The following is a 20,134-nucleotide window of genomic DNA, read 5'->3' as shown; positions in this document are numbered from 1 at the left end:
GACCCCAGCCCACCCACCACCCCACCCCCAGGGTGCTGGTCCCTCAGCTACGGTGAGGCCTCTGTGACTTGGGTCTGAGCCCCATCCCCTGCTCGGCCTCTCCACCCCCTCCCCTCCGACCCCGCCGGCTCCTCCCCATCTGCAGCGCAGACCCCCATCGAGGAGTTCACCCCCACCCCGGCCTTCCCGGCACTGCAGTATCTGGAGTCTGTGGATGAGGGTGGCGTGGCATGGCGAGCTGGACTTCGTATGGGAGACTTCCTCATCGAGGTGAGTCCTGGCCTCCAGCCCCAGGGGCCTTTCCAAGTGCCAGCCTCCAGCACACCTTCCACAGATACTGCTCTCTCCCTGGGACCCTGGTGACAAAAATCCCCAGGCTCCTCCTGATCCACACCAAATACGGCTGCCCAAGTCCAGATTCTCTTTCAGCACCAGGCCTCCCAGCCCCCCAGCCCACCCCCTAGCCAGCCTCTGCTTTCTTCAGTGATTCCTTCCGAAGGCTTCTCTGAAGCACTAAAAGAAAACAGAGCTGTTCCCCAGGACACACACACACACACAATGCAGGGACGGGGGACAAGGACGGGGGGAGAGAGGTGAATAGGGTGAACCCAGCCCCCTGAAGGCCCAACCCTGGGGCCAGGAAAGTTACCAGAAGGAGAAGTGGGGCCTTGCAAGGAGAGGGGGTGGTGGTGAGGGTCAGTGAGAGGGAAGAGGCCAAGAGTGCTACACACAGGGCAAGGCGGGACACCACTCTGTTGGGGACTCTGAAGCTGAAAGCATCCCTCCCCTCACCTGCTCTGTGCGGTGTGGGTCTATCTGTGCCACAGGTGAACGGGCAGAATGTGGTGAAGGTTGGCCACCGGCAGGTGGTGAACATGATCCGCCAAGGGGGCAACACGCTGATGGTCAAGGTGGTGATGGTCACCAGGCACCCGGACATGGATGAGGCTGTCCATAAGAAAGGTGCTTGTCCACTTTTTGTGTGTGGCCAGACCTGGGCACCCCACTGCCACCAGACTGAGATCCTCGAGGTCCTAATGGCCTAATGGTCCTCACCACTGGCCTTCTCTTCCCCAAGGCTGCCTGTTCATGACCCTTCTGGAGGAGAAACTGAGGCAGGGAGGGCTCAGCATGCTGGGGGCAACTGTTATCTGATATCTGGGAGCACTGCAGTGGTGGTGGGGGTGGTTCATGGGCCTTCTCTCTGCGGTACTGATGCTTGACCCCACCGTCACCTTTTCAGCACCCCAGCAGGCTAAGCGGCTCCCGCCCCCAGCCATCTCTCTGCGTTCCAAGTCTATGACCTCAGAGCTGGAGGAGATGGGTGAGCCTGTGGGGCTGCTGGGGCCCAGGCGCTGGGGGGGTGGGGGGGGCAGAAGGGGGCTGAACCAGACCTTGAGTTTGTTAGTGTTGTTAGTGACCAGGGGTCCTGTCCTCATCCTGTCCCCTAGTCCATGGGTCAGACTGTCTCTGGCCTGCGTGTGTGTTGCTGGGAAGGGGCGTCTGAGAGTCGACCTTCCTCTGTCCTCTTATATCTGTTTCTCTGTCGAGTCTCTCTCTGGGTCTGCACGTCCCTCCTTACGGGTCCCTGTTTCCTTTCTGGCTTCTCTCCATCTGCCCCACCTCACCCCACTCCCGTTCTCTATCTCTTCCTCCACCAGCTTCCCCACACCCACTAACAGAAAGGAAGGCCAGCCCCTCCCCAGACAGGGCCGAGTGGACCCGGGGGGTCCCGTTTCCCCTGACAGGGGGCAGATCGGGCAGCTGACCTCCCCTACCCTGAGGGAGGAGGGTGTTCCAGAGAGGGGGCCCCTCGCCTCCCCCTGAAGTCCTAACTCTTGGCTCCTCTACTGCCTCTCCCCCGGGCTAGTCTCCCCCTGGAAGAAGAAGAGTGGTGAGTGGGCACAGGACTGGCGGGGGGGCCCCCCCCCCGTCCCCATCCCGCCGGCGGACTTGCCCCTCCCCGACCCGGGCCCTTCACTGCCCCACTCGCGCTTGCGCACGCCCGCTGGCCACGCCCACTGGCCGAGCCCGCTCCGCCCCGCCCCCAGGGGCGCCCCTGGACTTCATCCGCATCCTTTGCCCACAGAGTATGAGCAGCAGCCTGCGCCGGTGCCCAGCATGGAGAAAAAGCGGACCGTGTATCAGATGGCTCTCAGTAAGATGGCCCAGCCCTGCTCCCCAGGCTGCCCAGGACCCCTGACCCCACGCCCCCTGGGGTGCCGCAGCTTCTCCAACCCTCTTCCTGCCTGCGCACCCTTTGGCCACCTCCAACCTGATCGCCTCATACCCCAGCCTTGCCCCACGCATCAAGTATGAGCTCCCACCTCTGTCCTCAGCCTCTCCCCCGTTCCTTCTGCCTCCCCTCCACCTTCCCTCCTATGAGGATTTGCTGTCCTCACCCCTTCCCACCGCTGGGTCCTGCCTTCTGGGCTGGAGATTCTGTCTCCATCAGGGTCATCAGTCCACGGGGATGGAGGCAAGGGTGCCTTTTCCTGGTTCGTACAACATATTGTACGGGCTCCTGGCAGCTCTGTTTCTGCCCGAGGCCAAAGCAAGCTTCATTTCACTGCCTCTTCCCTCCTCCCCTTAGACAAACTGGATGAAATTTTGGCGGCAGCTCAGCAGACCATCAGTGCAAGCGAGAGTCCTGGACCTGGTGGCCTTGCATCGCTGGGCAAACACCGGCCCAAAGGCTTCTTTGCCACTGAGGTAGGCAGCCTGGACTGGGGGATGGGAGCATAACGGAGAGGAGGCTTGGGGGGTGCACACACCAACCTGGAACAACGTCCTTCTCCTTGCAAACCTTTCCCAACCCCTCTGTGTTGAATGTCGGTCCTGGAGGGGCACCATACTTCCTGGGCCGTCTCCTTTCTCCCCACTCTGGCAGCCTCCTTTCCTCTCTGCCCATCCTCTTCCTTACTCTTCTCCTAAGTCTTGTCTCTTGTTTCCTCACTCCCTGCTCCCACCTCTTGTCCATCTCCGTCCCACCTCAGGAGTCTCAGGGAAGGCATGATGTCACAGCTGGTGATCCCTGGCATCGGCCCAGCACATGATAATAGGTGCTCAACAAGTGGGAGTTATTAAAATATTATTTATTACCACTGTCTCCACTCTACCTGCTTTTCCCTAGGACAGAGGGTGACCTGTAATGGGTGGTGATCCTGTTTGGGACACTACATTTTACATGGATTATCTCATTCGTTCCTAGGATCATCCTGTGAGGTCCACATGGTTGTTAGCCCATTTACAGAGGGGAAACTGAGGCTCAGAGAGGGAGGCAGTATTTCAATCCAGGCAAGTCAGGCAACTGGATCCATGGCATTGGCTCTTCTGGTGGGCCTGCTGGACCCTCCCTAGCTGGCCTGCCATTGGGCTGTGCCCTTTCATGGGAACACAGTCACCACGAGCCTCCTCCCCCCCCTCCAGCCTCACCTCCAGAGATCATACATGCCCTACTTCTCTCTTAGCACTTGCTTCTTCTCTGCTCGGGCCTTGCCCTCTGACCGTGCCCTTTGAACCCTTCTTCCCACAGGCCACACCCACCACCCAGTGGCCAACAGGCTGTTTACTCTAAAACTGGATTCTTTGGCTTTTGAGGGACCATGGACCCGCTTGGCAGGCTGGCATAGTCCTCCTAATAATGCTTATAAACATAAAATAAATTACCTAAAAAAACAAAAGAAACCAATTACACCGATAATACAGTTATCAAAATATTTTTTTTTTTAAAGATTTTATTTATTTATTTGAGAGAGAGAGAGAGAGCACATGAGAGGGGGGAGGGTCAGAGGGAGAAGCAGACTCCCCGCTGAGCAGGGAGCCCGATGCGGGACTCGATCCCGGGACTCCAGGATCATGACCTGAGCCGAAGGCAGTCGCTTAACCAACTGAGCCACCCAGGCGCCCCTATCAAAATATTTTTTTTAAAAGCAAAATCCATGGGGCACCTGGCTGGCTCAGTTGGTAGGGCATGTGACTCTTGCTCTCAGGGTCATGAGTTTGAGCCCTGTGTTGGGCCTAGAGCTCAGTTAAACACACACACACACACACACAAAGTAAAAGCAAAATTTGTGATCTAGAAATATCTATACTTTTTTGTCAACACGTTAGAGCAAGACCTCATGATGGATCTTAACTACTCTAACTAGTCATGAGGTGCATAAACACAATTTCAAGAGATCTGCACCTGCTGTTAAAGGATATGGAAATATCTGTGATTTCTTTGGGGGATACAGGCACAGGTCTTGCTAAGGTCGGCTTGGTTTGCTGCCTACATCCTTAATCGAGGAAATGTGTTTTTGTTGGAAGATAATGACAGTAAAGATGTAATTTTTTTTCCTAGTCCAAGTGCATGGCCCCCTTGAAGTCTATCCACAGACCTGCGAGGGGTTAGACTACCTACTTTAGAACGCCTCATACTTTGACAAGAACCAAATGAAGGTGGCAAATTTTGTACTTGGACTCAAAGAATTGCTTTCAGATGCAAAGGTGGAGGGTCCTTGGCCACTTCTCAGGGCTTGGCAGAGTGCCCTGCACGCAGTAGCCCCTCACGTCTCACCTGTCCTGAGTTTCTCAGGGAATCTGAAATCTCTGAGGCTGTGAGGATCATCTTTTGTGCCCACCTCCCCCGAAGGTCAGTGTAGACTCGGAAGTGTATGGACAGTCAAGCCAGGCAGACCTGCCTCCAAATTCTGACTTCCTCTGACTTCCTGTGTTACTCGAACCATACTACCTAATTTCTCTGCATCCTCAGTTTCCTGCTCTGTACAATGGGGCTAAAGCCAATCTTGCTGGTCCTGATGAGGAGTGAATGAGATCACCTCCTAGCACAGCAGGCTCTCAACAGATAGCGAGCCCTCTTAGGCCATAAAACAAACTGGAGACCCCACAATGACTTGCCAGTGAGCCTTGCATATGCCCCAGAGACCCTGTAACAGCGTATCACATGTCTCCAAGAGAGTCTCCAAGAATAGATAGGGCAAACCCTGTTTTCATTTATTCAACAAATGGCAGCCAGCATGCCAACCCCTCCCTGTGTGAACCGTGGTTGCAGGACAGACAAGATCCCAGCCTTCGTGGAATTCACCATCTGAGCTCCAAAGACACCCGGAGATGGGCCCAGACATGGGCCAGTAATAACACCAGCTGCCCACGTGCCCCTCCCTCCTAGAAACGAGACTCGCAGGCATTCACCTGAGTTCTTGAATGGCATCTCCCTTCCTTCTCGGCCTTAGAGGCCAGTGGTGTTTTTCCCTGTTAGGTTTCCCTTTTTCTTCTCCCTTCCAGGGTCTGGCCCTGGGCCTTCCCAAAGCCCCGCCTCTCGTGTTGCGGTCTTTCTTCACCCTCATCTCTGTCCCCACCTTCCCACCAGCCATCCTGACTTCTCACACTAAGTCAACACAGGGGCCCCATCCTGCTGCTTCTGCGTCTCCATGGCTCACTCTCTCTGTGGTCTTGTTCTCTTCTGTTTCTTGTCTCCCATCTGCTTCAGCTTCTCTCCCCTCCTCGCTGTCTCACTTGGAGCTCTGTGCACTAGACCAGAGAGGGTAAGCTGGCAGTGTGGGGGCCCAGTATTGCCCTGAGGCCTCTTTTATCAGGCCTGAGCAACAATGAATCAGAGTAACTTATTATACAAGGTGCCACTGTTTGGAAACTTAAGAATTGGGAGATTTCAACCTCCCTGAAAGACACCCCTCTGCACAAAACCTAACGTGGGGACATAGTACTGAGGGACCTGCCCATGCCAACAGTGGGAGGGGCAGACCCCAGGCAGATCCACTGTAGGTCAAGGTGTCTCTTGGGCTGTCTCCTCCTAGGGCTCTGCTGTCCATCCAGCAGTCCTCCCCTCTGTGTGGCTTTGGCTTCCTCAGCTACTGTCTCTGTTACCTGGTCACTGACCCCAAGGGGTACCCTACCTCCCCCCCCCAACTCCTGCGCTGTCCTCGCTTCCACCCATCTTTATCTGGGTGCCAGTGTCAGCCTTTCTCTGGACTCAAATTTTCCCTCTGATTATTTTGACCATACCCTCTTGATTGCATTATCTGTCTCTTTCCCTCCTCTTTGCATGCCTGACCCTCCTGGAGCAGCTCTGGCCCCCTCCATTCGAGGCCTCTCAGGACTGCCTCTCTTCCTGCTTTGTTGGGACCCTCTTTCTTCCCATCGCTTTCTCATTTCCCCTCCTGTCTGCCCGGCTCTGAACCCCCATCTCTGTCTTTGTCTATCTCTGTCTCTCCGTCTGTCTCCCCCTCCGCTCTCTCCCCCCTCACCCCTTTTCAAGGGCTGTCGCCCTGGCGTGCATTTCTCAGCCCATCTTTAGCCTCCAGCCTGCGCATAGCACCAGGGCGCACACTCTGCCCTTGAGGCATCAGACCCACCACCGGCCCACGAGGTGGCACCGGAGGAGGGCTGGACCTCCCGCTGACTCCTGCCCGCAGCCGGTGACGTCACGCGCACCCGGGCACTCTGATTGGCTGCCCCCCTCTGCGCGGGAGAGGACGCTCCCGGGTCGTGGATGGAGGTCAGCCTGTCCCATCTGGGTCAGTGTGCCCCTCAGGCAGGCAGTCCGACGCCTCCTCAGACGCTTTTATGGCTTCTCCATCAGTCTGACATCTCCTCGGCCACTCTGACCCCTTTTATGTCAAGTTAACCCATCATTTGATCCCTCCTCTTCCACTTAGAAGTGTCTTCTGCCAATGTGCCAATCTGACGCCTTTCCCTCACTCTGCACTCTCTTCAGTCAGAGGCACCCCCCCCCGTCATTCGGAACCCTCCCCCATCACTCTACCTCCATCCATCCCCAATCCCGTGCGTCTACCAGATGCTTCCCTCACCTTCCTTCCCACCTCCCCATTATCCCCTTGCTCGCCTTCCCCAGCCTGGACTCCGTATTCAGTGTCCTCTCCAGCCTCCTTCTGCCCTCAGGGGTCCCTGCATCCTTTCTGACTGGGTGTTCCCCCCATCTTGTCAGGGTGTCCTTCATTCTGCACATATTTACTGAGCACCTGTTATGCGCTGGACCTGCTGCTTGGCTCTGGGGGTGGAGGAGGGAACCAATCAAGGCCACTCCCATTAGAGAATTTACATTTGGGGGCGGAGGTTGGGTTTTGCAGAATTGGGTTCTGCCGCATGTAAGAGAAACCTCCAAATAACAGTGGCTTGAACCAGAAGAGTCTTACATCTCTGTCATGTTAACGAAGTCTGGAGGAGGGAGTCCCAGGCAGGTGTGGCAGCCGCCATGGTCATGAAGACCCAGGATCCTTCTCACTTTCTGCTCCACCATCCTAGCCTTCTTTCCAACCATAAGGTCACCTCATAGTCCAAGATGGCTGGAGCTCTAGCTGTTACACCAGCATTCCAGGTAGCAGGAACAAGGAAGAGGGAAAGGCAGGAAGGCAAAGGAGGGCACATTGTTGCTTCTTGGGTTACCTCTGAGGAGACCTCCCCAAAGTAACACACAACACTTGCGCTTACGCGTCCCAGCTGACCTTAGTTCCGTGGCCGCACTCAGCTGCAAGGGGGCCTGGGGAATGTAGTCCCAACAGGCGCCAAAGGAGATTGCGGTTTCCTTACCAAGGAAGAAGAGTAGAATGGGAACTGGGTAGACTCTGTGCCCAGGGAGACAGACAATGAACAAGCAAGCAAATAATTATACTAACTCTACACTGGTTTAAGTGGAGGGAGTTATGATGTAGAGTAACAGACAGAAGCCTCTCCAGGAAGGAGACATCTGAAACTAACAGACTTCACCCATTATCACTTTTCTACCACCTGTCTGACCTCATCTCCACCCCTCAGCGCCCTGCTCACCCACTCGAGACACATCGGCCTCCTGACTGTTCCTTGAGCACACCAGACTCACTCCCACCTCAGGACGTTTACAATTGCTGTTCCCTCTGCCTGGGATACTCTTCCCCTGGATATATGCCTGGCTCCCTTCTTCCGGAGATTGCTCAAATGATATCTTCACAGAAGGGCCTTCCTTGACAGCCCTATTTTAAATTATAGTCCTCCTCTCCTCCCCCTCTTCCCTCCACCCGACCCCGTTATGTTACTAATTTATTTTGTCTGCCCTCCAAAATAGACTTTTGTCTTATTTTGTCGATGGCTGCATCTGCAGCATCTAGAACAGTCCCTGGCATGAATCAGGTGCTCAGTAAATATCTGTGGAATGAATGAATGAATGAGACAAACGCAGAGATGGGCAGTCTCAGTCCAGTGAGGTGTGTGCAGGGAGAGGTTAGGACAGGAGCATCCTGTGAGGGGCCAGAGCAGCACTGTCTTGTCCAGTAGAGTTCCTGGGTTGAAGGAACTGTTCTACATCTGTGCTGTCCCATACGGCAGCCACCAGCCGTGTGTGGTGACTGAACCCTTGAAATGTGGCCAGCAAAAACAGAGGAAGGGAGTTTTAAATTTTAATTTATTTTAATTCGTTAAAATTTACATCTGAAAGGGTGGTGGCTATTGTATTGGGCAGTGTAGGTTTAGAGAGGAAGGGAGACGCCAGGCCAGAGTGGGGGCCAGGGTGACAAGTCTTCCCAACCAGAGCAGGGGGAAAGGATGTTCCAGGCAGAGGGAACAGCATATGCAGAGGCCCTGAGGTGAGAAACAGCACAGGAAATTGAGAGAGGCGGGGAGTACTTAGAGCAAGGGGGCTGGAGGGTGCATGATGGGAGGTGAGGGCAGTAAGGTGGGGACTTCATCCAAAAAGGGTTTCCTTTCTCTGTACTTCTGGCCTCAAAGACAGAGAAGAGCAACATCCGAGGTCACCTGGCAGAAGCAAGGGAGTCAGTGCCTGATGCTGGCTCATTCTCCTTTAGTCACTGTTCATTTGACACAAGCTTATAGAACATCAGGTCCTGGTTGGGGACTGGGGACCCAGCAGTGAAAGAGACCAACAACGTTGCTACCATCAGGCAGGGTGTTAGGATTCCACGGGCCTTTGGCACTTTTTTTTTTTTTAAAGAGTTTATTTATTTGAAAGAGAGAGAATGAGAGAGAGAGAGAGAGAGAGCACATAAGAGGGGGGAGGGTCAGAGGGAGAAGCAGACTCCCTGCCGAGCAGGAAGCCCGATGTGGGACTCAATCCCGGGACTCCAGGATCATGACCTGAGCCGAAGGCAGTCGCTCAACCAACTGAGCCACCCAAGCGCGCTGGGCCTTTGGCACTTTTACCTTCATAAGCCCCTCTGTGTTGGTGCAAAGATGAATATTATCATCCAGGCTGGATTCTGTTCATTTCTCCCCCTCTGATTTTAAAGGAAATGAAAATATTTTCCCTGCAGGTGTCGTGGGCCGGAGATCCTGTACCTCTGGTGCCTTCAAGGAGCTGACATTCTAGGCAGGGAGTCAGGAAGGAAGCAAGTAAACAAGTCGTCTCAGATGGAAATGAGTGCCCTAAGGAAAACAGGACAGGAAAGTGCGGTAGACAGTGACTGGGAGGGACATTTGAGTGGAGGACGTAAAGACGGAAAGGAATGTGTGACGATGAGGAGAAAATGTTGCAGAGAGCAAATGCAGGACTTGCAAGTGTTCTAAAGCAGGGATGGACCTCGGGGCATTGGAGGAGCAGGACTGGTGGACACGGTGGACCAGAGTGAGCAGGTAGGAGATGTAGGCAGGGCTAGATTGTACTGGGCACCTGGGTTTCCTGTAGTGGGAGCATGAGATGGGGATTCCTGCACCAACAGTATCCTAAGGGGAGAATTATAAGGGAGTGAGGGAGGCAAGGTGAGCTGCGGGAGGTCAGCAAACGTGGTCCCCGCTGGAGTTCCCTTTCAGCCTGATCCCTGGGAGAGTTTGAATTGCACCACGGAGTTAATCCTGCCTTGGATCTCTGTGTCAGTCTATCCTTGGCTGCAGGCTGCTCCCAGGAGTAGGGGGACATAACTACTTGGGCCCATCAGCTCCTTTGGAGGAGGGGGATTCTTTAGAGCCAGGGGCAGCAGAGAGCCCAGGCAGCTGACCCTCTCAGCAGCTGGGGATGGTCACTGCGTCCCAGTCAAAGGGATGTGGGTGTGCACCAGCAGGGTCTACCACAGACCACAACTCAACACCAGAGTTGGGAATTCCGATCCCCTCCTGACTGGTGATGTGGGATGCTCCTGTAGGATTTTAAGCAGGGCAATCGCATGACCTGGACTTCTTTTTGAAAGACCCGTCTGACTGTTACGTGGCAAGCAGACCAGAAAGCGGTGGAGGGTGGGGACAGGGTGGCAGGAGGGAGACAGGGGAAAAGGCTGGGGCAGCCAGCGAGCCAAGCAATGCTGATGACTTGGACCTGGGTGGGGGGTTTGACAGCAAGAATGTAGAAAAGACCCAGAATAGTGATCGGTATGGGAAGCAGAGCTAACAGGGCTGCCTGAGAAACTGCTTTCTTTTCCTTTCTTTCTCCCCGCTGCCCAAACTCAGACACCTTTCTCTCCCCCAGAATTCCCTTTTGCCTCCTCCATTCCTCTCACCCTTCCTGCAGAGGCTTGGAGAAGGCTTGGGGGCTGGCTATATGGTGAAGCCATAAATCTTCACACCCAAACTGATCTTTCTCTGTTGTCTTTTTTCTCTGACTGCTACCCCAAAGTCAAGCTTCGATCCGCACCACCGCTCGCAGCCAAGTTATGAACGTCCTTCTTACCTGCCTCCAGGACCTGGGCTTATGCTCCGGCAAAAATCTATTGGTATGTCACCTGGACGGGTGGGTATAATGGATGCCAGCAGGGGAGGGGAAGGCTGGGAGAGTGACAGGTTATGGGAGGAATGAAGGGGATTTGAAATGTCCTTTTCTACTTCCATATATGACCACGGTTCCATCAAGCTGGGCAAAGAGCTCAGGCTTTGTTTTTGGGCAAACCTGAGTTTGAATTCTGGCTCTTGTCCCTCCTGGCTGTGTGACCTGGGGCAAGTAGCTTCACCTCTCTGGGCCTTGGGTTCTGCATCTAGGAAATGGGCATGTTATTGTTCCTGCCTGGATGCAGTGAGTCGAAGCCCCCACCACCTAGTTTCTTCTCTGTTATACCTGACTTCATTCATGCATGCATACATTCTAGAAATGTTTACTAAGCACCCAGCATAAGTCCTAGACTGCTGGGGATATGTCAGTGAACAAAACAGAGGAAAGGGTCCTGCCCTCATGGAGCTTGCCTTCTAGCAGGGGAAGACAGACAACAGATTATAAGCATAAGAAACAAGACAATTATATAGTATGTTGACAGTGGTAAGTTCTGTGTGGCGGGGGCGGGTGGGGAGCAGACTAGAATAAGAGAGATCAGGAGCACTGGGAAGCAGATATGAGCCAAAACATGGAAATGAAGGGGGAGAGCCATGTGGATATACGGTGATAAGGTATTCCAGGTACTGAGAACAACCGAGACAAAGGTCCTGAGGTAGGATTGAGCCACCGTTTGCTCAGATCAGGGAGACTGTGGGGTGGGAGGAGATCAGGAGCACAGCTGGGGGCCTGCTAAGTTTCAGATGCCAGTGAGACATCCAATTAAGTGGATATGGCATTTGGATATGGGAGCCTGGAGCTCAGGGGAGAGGCCTGAGCCCCAGGACAGATGTGGGCGTCTTCAGCAGAGAGATAGTGAATGAAGCAACATACAGCTTGAGATCGCCAAAGGAGAGAGAGTAGTCAGAGGGGAGAAGAGGGTCAAAGACTGAGCCCTGCAGTGATAAGTAGGCGAAAGACTTTGCTCTTCCCAATCCACTCGGAGTCCTTTTGCTGATTGGGTCTAGCTTTTCTCCCACTTCCAGCGTCCACAGTCCATCAGTGTGAGTCTTGCATCTGTGAGGTCTACCTGTATCTCCTCATTTACCTCCTCTCAACCACCTGTAAAGCCACCTAGCATTGCTTACCTATAAATCGGCTCTCTAGTAAATGTTAGCCTCATCCTAAGCAGTTCCGTCTGTGAAAGCACAGGTTTGATGTGCTAATTACATTTTATTTCCGCGTATACATGAAAAAGAAATCTATAACTGTGCACCTAAACATGGCATCTTTCCCGGGCTCCAGCCACTTTTGCTCACCCCAAGCCACCACTAGCATAGGCTGTGTCTTTGTGGGAATTAGAAAACGGCGCCCCCTCCTGGCTTGGGGAGGAAGTTCAGCTGAATGTCGCCCCACCTCCCGTTGCTCCCTCTGCCGGTTGCTGATGTGCAATGCACAGCCTGGTCATTAAGCCGATTTACCACAGCTGGGGAACTCTGGACTCATTCGTGTGAGGGTCTTAGCATATAGTCAGTGGCGTCGTATTATTATTATTATTATTATTATTATTATTATCATCATCATCATCATCTCGTTAATACTGTAGTACTATGGGATAGGGGAGGAGGGAGACCCCCTCCCCCCACTCCTGGATCCACTGTATCTTCCCCAGGGGCTGCAGAAGATGATAGACCCTACCTAGCACCCCCAGCCATGAAGTTCAGCCGCAGCCTGTCTGTGCCTGGCTCGGAGGACATCCCCCCGCCGCCCACCACGTCCCCACCGGAGCCCCCCTACAGCACACCTCCAGCCCCCTCCTCCTCTGGCCGCCTCACCCCATCCCCCAGAGGAGGGCACTTCAACCCCAGTTCGGGTGGCCCCCTCCCCTCCTCTTCCCCCGCATCCTTTGATGGGCCCTCCCCTCCCGACGCGCGTGTAGGGGGCCGTGAGAAGAGCCTGTACCACGGCGGGCCCCTGCCCCCCGCCCACCACCACCCGCCCCACCACCACCACCATCACGCCCCGCCCCCCCAGCCTCACCACCACCACGCCCACCCCCCTCATCCCCCGGAGATGGAGACCGGCGGCTCTCCCGACGACCCCCCACCCCGACTGGCTCTGGGGCCCCAGCCCAGCCTGCGCGGCTGGCGGGGCGGCGGGCCCAGCCCCACCCCGGGCGCCCCGTCCCCGTCGCACCACGGCAGCGGGGGCGGGGGCATCAGCTCCTCCCAGGCCCCGGCCCTGCGCTACTTCCAGCTGCCCCCCCGGGCGGCCAGCGCGGCCATGTACGTGCCAGCCCGCTCGGGCCGCGGGCGCAAGGGGCCCCTGGTCAAGCAGACCAAAGTCGAAGGCGAGCCTCAGAAGGGCGGCGGCCTCCCGCCCGCCCCCTCGCCCACGTCTCCGGCGTCGCCGCAGCCGCCGCCGGCCGCCCCGTCGGAGAAGAACTCCATCCCCATCCCCACCATCATCATCAAGGCTCCGTCCACCAGTAGCAGCGGCCGCAGCAGCCAGGGCAGCAGCACCGAGGCGGAGCCCCCCACTCAGCCCGAGGCTGCGGGCGGCGGCGGCGGCGGCTCCTCGGCGCCGAGCCCCGCCCCGGCCATGTCGGCGGTGCCGCCGTCGCCCTCGCCCGTGCCCACCCCCACCTCGCCCAGCGGCCCGGCCACCCTGGATTTCACCAGCCAGTTCGGAGCGGCCCTGGTGGGGGCGGCCCGGAGGGAAGGCGGCTGGCAGAACGAAGCCCGCCGGCGGTCCACGCTCTTCCTCTCCACCGACGCGGGGGACGAGGATGGCGGCGACAGCGGGCTGGGCCCAGGGGCGCCCCCGGGTCCCCGGCTGCGCCACTCGAAATCCATCGACGAAGGCATGTTCTCCGCCGAGCCCTACCTGCGGCTGGAGTCTGCGGGCGCGGGGAGCGGCGGCGGCTACGGGGCTTACGCGGCCGGCAGCCGCGCCTACGCGGGCAGCGGGGCCAGCAGCGCCTTCACCAGCTTCCTGCCGCCCCGACCCCTGGTCCACCCGCTGACCGGCAAGGCCCTGGACCCCGCCTCCCCGCTCGGGCTGGCCCTGGCCGCCCGAGAGCGGGCGCTGAAGGAGTCCTCGGAGGGTGGTGGGCCCCCCCAGCCCCCTCCAAGGCCCCCATCGCCCCGCTATGAGGCCCCGCCGCCCACCCCACACCACCACTCGCCCCACGCCCACCATGAGCCAGTGCTGCGTCTCTGGGGGGCCTCACCACCGGACCCCGCCCGCCGGGAGCTGGGGTACCGGGCAGGGCTGGGCAGCCAGGAGAAGTCCCTTCCGGCCAGCCCTCCAGCTGCCCGACGCTCCTTGCTGCACCGCTTGCCCCCCACAGCTCCCGGGGTCGGGCCCCTCCTCCTGCAGCTGGGGCCAGAGCCCCCGCCCCCGCACCCCGGGGTGAGCAAGGCGTGGAGGTCGGGGGCCCCCGAGGAGCCCGAACGGCTGCCCCTACACGTGCGGTTCCTTGAGAACTGCCAGCCCAGAGCCAGTGGGGCGGGGGGAAGGGGACCCCCCTCGGAAGACGGGCCGGGGGTTCCGCCGCCCAGCCCGCGCCGGTCCGTACCGCCCTCGCCGACCTCCCCGCGGGGCAGTGAAGAGAATGGGCTTCCCCTGCTAGTCCTGCCGCCCCCTGCTCCCTCGGTGGATGTGGAAGACGGTGAATTCCTCTTCGTGGAACCGCTGCCCCCGCCCCTGGAGTTCTCCAACAGCTTCGAGAAGCCAGAGTCGCCCCTCACACCTGGGCCTCCCCACCCGCTGCCGGACCCACCCACCCCACCCACCCCCTTGCCCCCCGTGCCGCCACCTGCTATTGCTGCCGCACCTCCCACCCTGGACTCCACGGCATCCAGCCTGACTTCCTATGACAGTGAGGTGGCCACACTGACCCAGGGGGCCCCCGTGGCTCCTGGGGACCCCCCTCCGCCAGGCCCACCGGCCCCGGTGGCCCCTGCTCCCCCGGCCCCACAGCCTGGCCCAGACCCACCGCCGGGCACAGATTCCGGTATCGAGGAGGTGGACAGCCGGAGCAGCAGCGACCACCCTCTGGAGACCATCAGCAGCGCATCCACACTGAGCAGCCTCTCTGCCGAAGGCGGTGGCAGCGCGGGAGGTGGCGGGGGCGGCGGGGGCGGGGGCGCCAGTGTGGCCAGTGGGCCAGAGCTTCTGGACACATACGTGGCCTACCTGGACGGCCAGGCCTTCGGGGGGAGTGGGACTCCTGGCCCACCCTATCCTCCACAGCTCATGACTCCTTCTAAGCTCCGGGGCCGGGCTCTGGGGACCAGCGGAGGACTGAGGCCCGGCCCTAGTGGGGGACTCCGGGACCCTGTCACTCCCACCAGCCCCACTGTCTCGGTGACAGGGGCTGGAACGGATGGGCTGCTGGCCCTGAGTGGTTGCACAGGACCCTCAACGGCGGCTATGGCCGGGGGTCCGGTGGCTATCGAGCCGGAAGGCCCACCGGTGCCCTTGCCATCGGCCTCCTCTCTGCCTCGGAAGCTGCTGCCCTGGGAGGAGGGCCCGGGACCCCCGCCACCACCCCTGCCCGGGCCCCTGGCCCAGCCTCAGGCCTCAGCCTTGGCCACAGTAAAAGCCAGCATCATCAGTGAACTCAGCTCCAAGCTTCAGCAATTTGGGGGCTCCTCGGCAGCTGGTGGCGCTCTGCCCTGGGCCCGGGGAGGCAGCGGGGGAAGCGGGGACAGCCACCACGGGGGAGCCAGCTACGTCCCTGAGAGGACCGCTTCCCTGCAGCGGCAGAGGTGAGCCAGGGCTGATGGTTGGTGATGGAGGCCACAGGGGCCAATGCTGTGGGTACCAGAGCCTACCTTCCCCATAGCTGCGTCCTTCGAGGGTCCCCGGTGGCAGAAAGAAAGCAGAAACGAGGCTGGCTTGCAGAAGTCCGTCCTCAGAGAAGCATGCTTTCACAGATAGTTTATCTCAGTAGCTTTTGTGCTCTCTTCCCATCACCATGACAACCCACATCCCATGATGAACAAAAAAAATATTGACAAAAGAGATTGGAGCACAACTTGCCGATGTCTGTTTCCTTGGTGGGCTGTCAGTTCTGACAGTCCCTGAAATCTGTGAGTCCCTTGAACCCAGTGTGGCTCAAGATTAAGATGCTTTAGGGCGCAGTGGTTTGGAGTGCGGGTCTGAGCCGGGCTTCTTGGGCTCTGGGTCTCAGCCCTGGACTTCTAACTGGGTGACCTTAGGCAGAGGGATCCACCTCTCTGTAGAAGGGAGACAGCATTAGACCCACCTAAAGGGTTTTTGAGAGGTTTAAATATGGGCCATTGTTGTAGCACAAGTTGGGGGAGAGGAGGGGCCTCTTACCAAAGCCCAGGAAGTATGGATGGGAAAATATGGGATAGTGGAGAAGTTTCCTAAAGCAGCTAGCTTAGCCAGGATCACCACAGAGTTCGAGCACGTTCAAGACCTTCTAGTCTTAGGGAAAGTAGAGTCACATTCCTGATTCAGGCACACGGAGAGAGTGAGGAGAGGTTTCTTAATCCCCCTGCCCTTGTCCTTCTGCAGAGTTCACTCTAACTCTGAGGGTCTGATGACCTTATGGTGATATTTGAATGTGGCTTCATCGGGCCTTTGAGATCTTAAGGCGACCGTCTGATTATTTTTAAGTATTCTGGGTGAAGGAGGGGATGCTTAATGTAGGTGACAGATGCACCAGCTATTGATTTACCACCTGCTGTGCTCTGGGTGCCCTTCTGGGTGACAGGGACCCCATGGGGGACAGGACAAGCAAAGCCCTGCCCTCACGGAGCTCATAGTCTAATGAGGCAGGGATGGGGGATGGTTAGAGAAGGCCTCTCAAATAACCAGCAAGATGAGCAGAAACCGGAGGAAGGGAGAGAGCAGATCCCGTGGCTACCTGGGGGAAGTGAGCTAGGCCAAGGGAACAGCCAGTTCAAAGGCCCTGAGGCAGGACTGTTCTGAAGGGAGCTAAAGGGATGAGGGGAACCTTTTTCTCCCCTTGTTTCTTCTCTCTTTCATTTCCCTCTCCTCATCTCTCTCCCTCTCTCTCTCTCTCTCTGTCCCCTGTCCCCTTCCATCTCTCTCCCCTGAACGCTCACCTTCTTTTTGTTCCTCTTTCACCGTCTCCCTGTCTTCCACTCTGCTGTGACTGGCCATAACCCGATAGGCAGTATAGAGTAGTGGTTAAGAGCTCAGACTTTGGTGCCATATAACTGGGCTCTGCCACTTCCTGGCTGTGTGTCCTTAGGCAAGTTACTTAACCTCTCTGTGCTGCTGATAATAATAGTAACCTGCATCAGGGCTGTCATGGGGAATACACTGAGATGCGATATGTAAAGCACTTAGAACAATGCCTGGCACACGTGAGCATCAGTAAGTGGTGGCGATTATTATTATTATCACTTAATGTCTCTTTTTCTTTCATCTCTCTTGACTGTCACCCTCTCCCTGTCCTCTCGTTCTTCTCTCCCTTCATTTCTGTCCTGACATCTGTCTTATCCCCTTGCTCCTTCTATCTCTTCCCATCTTTCTTCTCCACCTCTCTACCCCTGCTCCTGTCTCTCTTCTCTCCCTACGTCTCGACCTCTGCCTCTTTCTCACCCCACCATTGCCCTCCAAACCCCCTTCCTCCACCCCTGCCCCTTTGTCACCTTCCAGACTCTCTGAAGACTCCCAGTCCTCGCTCCTCTCCAAACCCGTCAGCAGCCTGTTTCAGAACTGGCCCAAACCACCTCTGCCGCCACTCCCCACAGGAAGCGGGGTCCCCCCTTCAGCCGCTGCAGCTCCAGGGGCCACCTCACCCTCAGCCTCCTCCTCCACGTCTACCCGCCACCTCCAGGGTGTGGAGTTCGAGATGCGGCCACCTCTGCTCCGCCGGGCCCCCAGCCCCTCACTGCTGCCCGCCTCGGAGCACAAGGTCAGCCCTGCGCCCAGGCCCTCGTCCCTGCCCATCCTGCCTTCCGGACCCCTGTATCCGGGCCTCTTTGACATCCGCAGCTCCCCAACTGGAGGGGCAGGAGGCTCAGCTGACCCTTTCGCCCCTGTCTTTGTGCCACCACACCCCGGGATTTCCGGGGGGCTTGGTGGAGCCTTGTCAGGGGCCTCCCGCTCCCTCTCACCAACCCGCCTGCTTTCGCTGCCCCCGGACAAGCCCTTCGGCGCTAAACCTCTGGGGTTCTGGACCAAGTTCGACGTGGCTGATTGGCTGGAGTGGCTGGGCTTGGCTGAGCACCGAGCACAGTTCCTGGACCACGAGATCGATGGCTCCCATCTGCCCGCCTTGACCAAGGAGGATTACGTCGATCTGGGTGTGACCAGGGTGGGCCACCGCATGAACATCGACCGGGCTCTCAAATTTTTCCTGGAGAGGTGATGGCTGGCCTGGACGGACCAGCCCGTCCACAGAACCCTTGAGCCTACTGGCCTCTTGACCTCTGACCCCTGACCGTCATTCTCTCCCCCTGGGCCAGGGACTCTGCTAGAACTGTGCCCTGCCCTCCTCTCCCAAGGCCGGACGTCACCAGGTGGCCTGATCCTGGCCAGACATTTGCACCTCACAGGAGGGGGCAGCTGACACAAGACTGTGTGTGAAGCAGGGAGCAGGGGGGAGGTGATGGAGGAGATCACAGAGGGGGATGGAGAAGGAGGGAAGGGTCGGTTCTGGGGAGGGGGAAACAGACAGAGCCATAGAGGGTCAGCCCTGAGCCTGATTGGATGGGGGTTGTCCCCGGCCGCAGGGGAAGGGGGTGCCCTCAGATTCCACCACCTGCCGCCCCTCTAACAACCCTTCCCCCCCTCTCCAGGCCCCTGGGCTCTCCCTATGCACCTTCCCCTCTCCCTAGCACACACAGCAGCCACCGCCCCCACCCCCCGCCCCGGCCTCTTGCACGCTCCTTTGCACGCCTGCTTGCCTCTCCTCTCCCTGGGCTACAATTTTGCACAAATTTGCCCTCTCGCTGTCTTGCACACTCCGCCTTCGCTTCTGGCTCGTGAGGCCCTCTCAGCTCTCAAACACGCCCTGTTTCCCTAGCACACATTGCATCTCTTCTCCCACGGTCCGTACCCTTACTGTCTCAAACTCTCGCCCGTGTACTCTTCCCTTGGTACCCTCTCTGACACACCTCACTCCTGAAAATCTCTAAGCCCTTGCTGCAGACACGCTTGGGACACCCTTTTCCCTACCCACTCACAAACTCTGTGCGCACATACTGATTCTGTGGAACACACCCGCCTTTATTCAGCTCTTGCACACTCGCTATCCCATGCACCGCTCCTGACACGCTTGTGCCCATCGTCTTTAAGCATTTCCCCTTCTTGTTCTCGAACCCCCACGTTCTGACTCTCCCCACCTCTCCGTCTCACAGTGACACTCCCACGCCCTTCCCTGCCCCTCCCCTCCTCACGCCATCACTTCTTATCCTGCATCTTGTACACCTGCCTCCCAGGAACTGCTTCTCTCTCAAATGCTCGTTCCCTTCCTCTTTGCCAGGCCCCCACTCCTGTGCACCCTTCTTTTCCAAATCTGTGTCCTGCTTCATTCTCAACTCTTCTGTGAACTTTCTTGCACACTCAACTCTTGCACACACGTCCTCCCCAGCACTTCCGCTGCTCCTGAAGCCATGTTCCTTCTCTAACAATGTTCCTGCACACCATGGCTTTGCTGCACACTCATTCTTGAATTTCTCCTTGTTCTTGTTGGCTCCTCAGTGACTGTTTCCATCTCCCTGGGGGGAACTCGACTGTCTCTCTCCTTTTGCACACTTGTCTCCTAACACACTCTTGGGCTATACTGTCGTTTCTTTTCCTAGCATCCTTATTTTTTGTGCCTGTGGAGGAACAGGTCTTGCAGACATTCTTACCCTGCCTGTTTTCTCACCTCTTGGACACTCCTTTCTCCTGTCGAGAGAAGACCCTATGCACACTCCCCTCTTGCTCACCATGCCTCCACGCTTCCTCTTCTCCCTGCTCCAGTCTGTGACCCACATCCCCCCTCCTCTCACTCTTCCTAGCTCTTCCTGGACCATCTCTCCATCCATTTTGCACGAAGATTCCCCCACCCCCACCCCTAACCTTTCCTTCTCTCCAAGAAACACCTTCTCCCTCCAGCATGGCTGTTCCTTCCTGCACGCTTCCCCCCTCCCTTTATTCCTGGGGCTTGGGAATTTTAAGCCACCCCTTCCCCTGGGAAGCCCCCTCTCCTACTGTGGGTAAAGGGGGGAGGGCATCGCCCTCAGGTCCCCCCCATGTTCAGCTGCCAAAGAAGGGAGCTCCCCCTCCTTTCCCCAAGCCCATTCCCCCTCTGCTGCCCCCTACCCCCGGGGGGGGGGGCGCTCCGTCCATAGGGGGGAGGGTGCTTGCAGCCCTCTCCCCTCACCACGTCAGGGATCTGCGGGGAACCTTGTGGGAGGGTCGTGGGAGGGGGGAGGG

The 20,134-nt window shown here is 57.5% G+C and overlaps 1 protein-coding gene across 6 annotated transcripts in view; it reads left to right on the top strand.

Annotated features, from left to right (window-relative positions):
* The window catches only part of SHANK1 (SH3 and multiple ankyrin repeat domains 1), a 45,488-nt gene extending 25,758 nt beyond the window's left edge, over positions 1–19,730 (top strand). For 5 of the 6 annotated variants that reach the window (XM_078062773.1, XM_036104012.2, XM_036104011.2 and 2 more), the window contains 9 exons: positions 146–270; positions 828–963; positions 1,244–1,324; positions 1,871–1,894; positions 2,090–2,158; positions 2,594–2,712; positions 10,577–10,673; positions 12,375–15,477; positions 17,366–19,730. In XM_078062773.1, the coding sequence (XP_077918899.1) occupies positions 146–270; positions 828–963; positions 1,244–1,324; positions 1,871–1,894; positions 2,090–2,158; positions 2,594–2,712; positions 10,577–10,673; positions 12,375–15,477; positions 17,366–18,080 (4,469 nt within the window). In that variant the 3' untranslated portion in view covers positions 18,081–19,730. The remainder of the gene's footprint in view (positions 1–145; positions 271–827; positions 964–1,243; positions 1,325–1,870; positions 1,895–2,089; positions 2,159–2,593; positions 2,713–10,576; positions 10,674–12,374; positions 15,478–17,365) is intronic. The other variant, XM_078062772.1, reaches the window with a different exon arrangement.
* The last annotated feature ends 404 nt before the right edge of the window (positions 19,731–20,134 follow it).

Source organism: Halichoerus grypus, chromosome 15 (genome assembly GCF_964656455.1).
Source record: "Halichoerus grypus chromosome 15, mHalGry1.hap1.1, whole genome shotgun sequence".
In the NCBI taxonomy this organism is placed as follows: Eukaryota; Metazoa; Chordata; class Mammalia; order Carnivora; family Phocidae; genus Halichoerus; species Halichoerus grypus.
The sequence above is the reverse complement of the archived record's forward strand: the minus strand, read 5'-3'. Positions and strand labels throughout refer to the sequence as shown.